Below are 6136 nucleotides of genomic sequence, written 5' to 3' on the forward strand. Positions count from 1 at the left end.
GAGACACACCACACGTCCCTACTCTCAGGAAGCAACTATGCGTCTCATTTCCTCTCACCCAGAACAAACTCCTGGATCTGATCAAAGGTGTGGAACGGCATGATGTTGTCACAGATCCAGTCTATGATCTTTGGAGAGAATTGAAAATGGTAAAGAACACAGAACTGTTTAGGATCTAACAAAGACCACATAAAAAGCAACTAGAACAATACAGAGCTAGCGCCAACAGAGTTATCTAGGGTGATGTTTTCCCAGGAACAAAGACAGCCTTCAGGCCAGAATACAGATTCGCTGCTTCTTAAGGCTGAAGCCTCTCTCTGTATATACTGAGTCACAGTCAGCCCTCCCTCCTAAAGAGACAGACATCCTTTCTTCATTATCTCTCTTTTCATGTAAATTAAAAGGACTTCTGACGGTCAAAGTCTCTCTCCCCCTCTCCCCCCTCTCCCCCCTTCCGGTCTCACCCTCTGCTCCAGGGCAGGATTGGGCCCCAGGTAGACCAGCAGGCAGTGCATGACGGCCAGGCGCTGGTTGTCAGGCCGGCTGGGGCCTGGTGTTTGGAGGAGCTGGAGCAGGAACTCAGAGCTGATGACTAGGGAGAACATTCTGCCTGCAGCCAGGTCCAACAGAGAGGTAGAGTCTGGGAGACAGAACACCACAGTGCCCTCTGCTGGCAGGCCCAGGTCTGACTCTGGACCTGCAAGCAACACACAAACACACACAGACACACATTAAACACACACACACACACACACACAGACACACATTAAACACACACACACAAAAGCACAGACACACTAAAATACATATTCTAGATATATTGAATGTAGAATATTGTGTTAACATGTAACGTTGTGTTTTACCTGACAGGAAGAGGCTGTGGCAGAGAAACTCCTGCTGTCTGCTGTTGATGCAATGCAGGAAGTGACCCGGCAGGTAAACCAGGATGTAGTAGCCTAGATACAGATCACAGCTGTTAGAACAACTCTTGCTGTTGTGTGTGTGTGTGTGTGTGTGTGTGTGTTTGTGTGTGTGTGTGTGTGTGTGTGTGTACTAACCCAGGGGGAGGAAGAGAGGATGGAGGTCTCTAGTGTGAGGAGAGATGTCACCATCTAGCGCTACAGTGAAAGTCTTACTGCAGCCTGAGAGAGAGAGAGAGAGAGAGAGAGAGAGAGAGAGAGAGAGAGAGAGAGAGAGAGAGAGAGAGAGAGAGAGAGAGAGAGAGAGAGAGAAACAAAGATAGAGACAAAGAGAGACAAAGAGAGAAAGAGGACAGTGTCTAGTTGAGGAAGACAGTACCAGTGATTTATTTGTGACGGGCCGCCACAAATGTATGAACTTTAACATGGCAAACAAATGATATATTGTAGAGCTGTGCAAAGCGAAGACTGGAATGTTTTCACTGGATGAACGGCTTTTTCAGAGAATTGACAGGAGAATCAATCCGGAGTTTACAAACGATTAGTATCATAATTCTCTGCACAAATGTGTCCAAAACTAAAACATTCAAGTTAAATATAATAATATTCATAGAGACAATACAACGTCTGTTTATGGTTCAGTACTACACCTGGGACCGAGCCTACAGTACCTTTATGAACCAGGACGATGGTGTAGCTGCAGCTGGCCTGATGTGGAGTGATCTGCTGGCTGTAGCACACACACATGCTGCCTGGAGGACACACACAGAGCGAGGGTTAGCAGCTAGCACTACCCTGTGTTCACTCACTACCACGCTCAGAAGCACCAGGTTCAGTTGGGTCATTCCAGTAATTCTGTTGATTTGAGGTCTGGTCAAACCTGAAGGCGGGATTAGGATGTGGAGAAGCACTAGACCCAGCATTAGAATTTAAGAGGAAAAATATGTCACTTTACAGCACCATAGATTTAGTCTGCTTGTGTGATCAAAACAAGGAAAGATCTTTTGTGATTCCACTAATGTCAGGCTGACTCAATCTGGTGCAAGAAAGATTTCGTATTGGGAATTTAGTAGTAGGTCTGCCCTTATCCAGACATACAGTTCACTAATTATGCACATGGAGCAACATACATTCTACATCAAAACGGATACTTACTCTCTGTTGAATTCATGTCCCATAATGAATAAAAAGAGACAAAAACAGTACAGTCTGAAAATGTTTTCAGGGTGAAGTGAATTAGAAATAGAGGCGTAGGTAAACCTAGCAGTTGTGGCAGGTTAGAAACCTGCCTATTGTGTTGGTGAAAACAGCCATCCTGATTGGATCACACTGTACAGGCTCCTCCTCCAGGTAGTGGTCAAAGCCAAGGTTGATAAACCTGCAGGGGTCAAGGGTCAACGATCAGGGGTCAACGAGCAGAGAGAATGTGTGTGCATAGATGTTTTCGCTCTCGAGCTGGCTGTTCTTACCTCAGGGAGGTGATGGGGTTGGAGGGCAGATCCAGAGCCAGCTCAAACTGTTACACAAACATATCTTACTATAAACAACTGGGGTTATTGACAATAATACTGTTCATATTAAAGTATCAATAGGCCGTGTCTGTTCTACCCTGGCTGGGGGTAGAACAGATCTGAGGGGGGGGGGTCTGAACAGATCTGGGGGGGTGGAGGTTAGGGGTACAAGAGGTCTGGAGGGGTGGAGGTTAGGGGTAGAACAGGTCTGGAGGGATGGAGGTTAGGGATAGAGTAGATCTGGAGGGGTGGAGGTTAGGGGTAGAACAGGTCTGGAGGGGTGGAGGTTAGGGATAGAGTAGATCTGGAGGGGTGGAGGTTAGGGATAGAGTAGATCTGGAGGGGTGGAGGTTAGGGATAGAGTAGATCTGGAGGGGTGGAGGTTAGGGGTAGAACAGATCTGGGGGCGCAGGGGGGGCTGTATGGGTATGGGGTCTCACCACAGTCTCACAGTTGTGGTTAGGGTAAAACTGCACACACACCAACACCGCTTTGTCCTAATGGGAGAGAAGATAACAACATGCCTGTTAGCTAGTTTCGTGGACTAAATCAGTTTGCAGAACAGGCTGTAACCTTTAACTGAGAAAGACAAGCGTGTGAGTGTGTCCAACCTAGCAGGTGAGGTAGAAGTGTGTGTGTGTGTCCTACCTAGCAGGTGAGGTAGAAGTGTGTGTGTGTGTGTGTGTGTGTGTGTGTGTGTGTGTCCTACCTAGCAGGTGAGGTAGAAGTGTGTGTGTGTGTGTGTCCTACCTAGCAGGTGAGGTAGAAGTGTGTGTGTGTGTGTGTCCTACCTAGCAGGTGAGGTAGAAGTGGGTGTGTGTGTGTCCTACCCTGTAGGTGAGGTAGAACAGTCTCTGAGTGTGGGCGTCCCACTGGGTCCACATGAAGTCCTCTACTACTCTGTCCTTGGCCATGCGCTCGAAGTTACACATCACCTAGACAACCACCCAACAGCACAGCTGACTCGGGCCCCTCAGTGTACACATCTGAACCGACTGCGTTTTAAATATTCATTAAATATGTGCTTTTAATCACATGCACTTGTATGGACAGAGCTTCAGTAGATTGATTGGTTGATTGATCTCACCACTCTGTAGCCTTCCTGCTTGCTCAGCATCACATGGTACTGCTCCACATCTGCATGGCAACAAACAATAGACATTGTTAGAACAATAGCAAGATATATATACACTATAAATATATAGTATATGAAGGAAAAGAGTTGACTTCAAAACTAGGACTGCCCATTATAAAGTATTCTCCCAACAATTAGTTTAGCAGTTGGGGGCGTTGATAGAATGAATGAATAATATTGTTAATCTCTGTCATTCCTCTGAAACTCACATCCCTCATCAGCCAGGAGCAGAAGATGACTCTCCAGGACTGAGCTCCTGTTTGTCTCCGGATACAGGAACTAGAAACACACACACACACACAATAATGTTCTAGCTACCCAACAAGTACTTCACACAAATGAAGTTAGCAGTAAGCAGAATCTCAAGTATTTCGTTATTAGACTAGGCCCTGTGTTGTTGTCCTGAGCTGTGCTTGTCTCCAGGCGTGGTGGGATCTTACCTGCACTCTGATCTTACAGTCCACGGCCTTCAGCACCTTGGTGTTGTTTATGGGATGGATCTCTATCAGGAGGGTCAGGCATTTGGACACTAGGCGGGAACAGGTTGGAATGAGTAACTGCGAGGGCCCACGTTACTGCAGTGCGTGTGTGTGTGTATATATGTGTGTGCGTGTGCACGTGCATGTCTGTGTATATGTGTGTGCGCGTGCGCGTGCATGTATGTGTGTGTGTGTGTAAAGATACCTGGTTTGAGTCGTTCTTCAGCTCTCGTCCTCTGTACCAGACTGACAGCTGATGATGACAAAAGACACGCACGGTGGTCAGACCACAGATGCTACTAGTGCTTCTAGATGAGAGAGCTACACATACAGTCATCTGCATCTCTGCGTGTCAGTCTGGTCTGTGGGTTCTGTTTCTATGATGTCTCACCGAGCAGTGTCTCCTCCTGGTTCAGGGAACAGCTGCTCACACACACCTGCTTGTCGAATGTGTAGAGGAGCTGTGAGGAGATTCAATACAGAGTATGACAAAGGACATCCCCAGCTATGGCTTCCAGCTTTTCTCATGGACTAACATGATCTTACACAAGGGATGAAGCAGACTGCCATTAAGGTCGGGTGGTATCACATGTAACAGACGTGGTCTTGCAAGCTCCGTCAGAGGTATCGGGCAAATCGTCCCGCACTGGGTTCGAACTTACCACCTCTGGCTTCCCAAGCGCCACCACTACCAACTACGCCAACGAAAAGCTAGCTATTCGTTGATGCGGGTGGCCTCTTACATACCTGAGGAGTGAGTAGTGAGTTTCACCGATACACATCGGCTACACACACACACACACAACCATCCAGAGCAGTTTTTAGACATACCACACACACACAGACTAATTGAAACTCCATTTAATATCTTTTTCACACCCCAGTACACTTCAGACAGCATTACCTTATTGTGTTTGGTAGTGGGATCATATTTGCCAATCTGAGTCGTCCCTGTCGCTCCCTATAGGATTGGGCAAGAGAGAGAGAGGGGAGAGTTACCCAATGTCTGAGAAGGTATGTGTATGGATCACCGCCCATGCATCAAGACGACCGTATGGGGCATGTGAATGTGTCTGTCTGCAGAGACGACTTTCAGACCAGCTATGGTGCAGACCAAGCACACCTAGGACGCAGCACCTCTCTCTTTAACCCCCCACCTGGCACCTGCGTCACCTGGTCGGTCAGTGTTTTAGCGGACAGTGGTGGAGGTGACGTGTGTTATTAGTCCTGCTGCTCCAAGTGTCCTGCTCAGAACACTCAGAGCTCAGGGCGAGCGGTATTTTCCCACCGCTGTCCGCCAGTGAAGCGCTATGGGTGGAACGTCACGGTTGACCTGTTTAATTAAGGGTGTAATGACAAAGGAAGGAAGGAACGCCGCTTACTTTCCAGGAGTAAAGGACCCCTCCATCCCTTTCGATGTTGATGATCTGCGTGTCCACTGCTCTTGAGTACTCTGCAAAACAACAGTCACATTGGTGTTTGTCTTTAGTAAAATGCACTATTTGGTTATGACACACAACAAAGCTTGACACGGTCGTTAAATAAGACACTCCATACCCGACACAGTTCACCAGAACTTTATCAAGGTGGTACGGTAAATCAGATTGCCGAGCTGTGTCAAAGAAATGTCAACTTACCTTCGAATCGTCCCACAGAAGCTTCTTTTTTGAATATATTGGACACGACATTCTTCTGAAGATCGAACGTTGCGCTTACATTCAGCATGAGTGGAGATTTAGCTTGCGGCGCGCCCCAACTTCCTTGTTTTTGAAGAATTGTACTAAACAGTGGATATTGTTCTTCAAGCAGCCACCGTTTTCATTGTCGAAACCAATACAGTTCATATAGTTCAACCAACAGGTAACATCCCACGTGACAGCTTGCTGTTAAACTGCATATTCCAGCAGACATCGTCATGTGAAAGTCGTAAACAATGTGACCGTCTTGAATTGTGCATTCCCAAAACAGACTGCAAAACTTTGAGAAATGATTGTCATAGCCTGTTTCTTTGCATTCAGCCTGTCACTCAATTTCACACACCAACCGTGTTCTGCTCATGTCGCCAGCTCTTCAGTGGCCCAAGCCCACCCT

At 47.1% G+C, this 6136-nt stretch overlaps 1 protein-coding gene across 1 annotated transcript in view; it reads right to left on the reverse strand.

Moving 5' to 3' along the window:
• gsap (gamma-secretase activating protein) overlaps positions 1-6136 on the reverse strand; it is an 11830-nt gene extending 5694 nt beyond the window's left edge. The window contains exons 1-17 of the mRNA XM_062483636.1: positions 5683-6136; positions 5428-5498; positions 4950-5006; positions 4437-4506; positions 4251-4298; positions 4007-4095; positions 3776-3845; positions 3519-3568; positions 3262-3366; positions 2872-2928; positions 2390-2436; positions 2206-2298; positions 1592-1668; positions 1059-1142; positions 864-956; positions 465-697; positions 48-128 (exon numbers count right to left, since the gene is read on the reverse strand). Of these exons, the coding sequence (XP_062339620.1) occupies positions 48-128; positions 465-697; positions 864-956; positions 1059-1142; positions 1592-1668; positions 2206-2298; positions 2390-2436; positions 2872-2928; positions 3262-3366; positions 3519-3568; positions 3776-3845; positions 4007-4095; positions 4251-4298; positions 4437-4506; positions 4950-5006; positions 5428-5498; positions 5683-5770 (1413 nt within the window). The 5' untranslated portion in view covers positions 5771-6136. The remainder of the gene's footprint in view (positions 1-47; positions 129-464; positions 698-863; positions 957-1058; positions 1143-1591; positions 1669-2205; positions 2299-2389; positions 2437-2871; positions 2929-3261; positions 3367-3518; positions 3569-3775; positions 3846-4006; positions 4096-4250; positions 4299-4436; positions 4507-4949; positions 5007-5427; positions 5499-5682) is intronic.

The sequence above is a fragment of the Osmerus eperlanus genome, chromosome 17 (assembly GCF_963692335.1).
Source record: "Osmerus eperlanus chromosome 17, fOsmEpe2.1, whole genome shotgun sequence".
Taxonomy (NCBI): Eukaryota; Metazoa; Chordata; class Actinopteri; order Osmeriformes; family Osmeridae; genus Osmerus; species Osmerus eperlanus.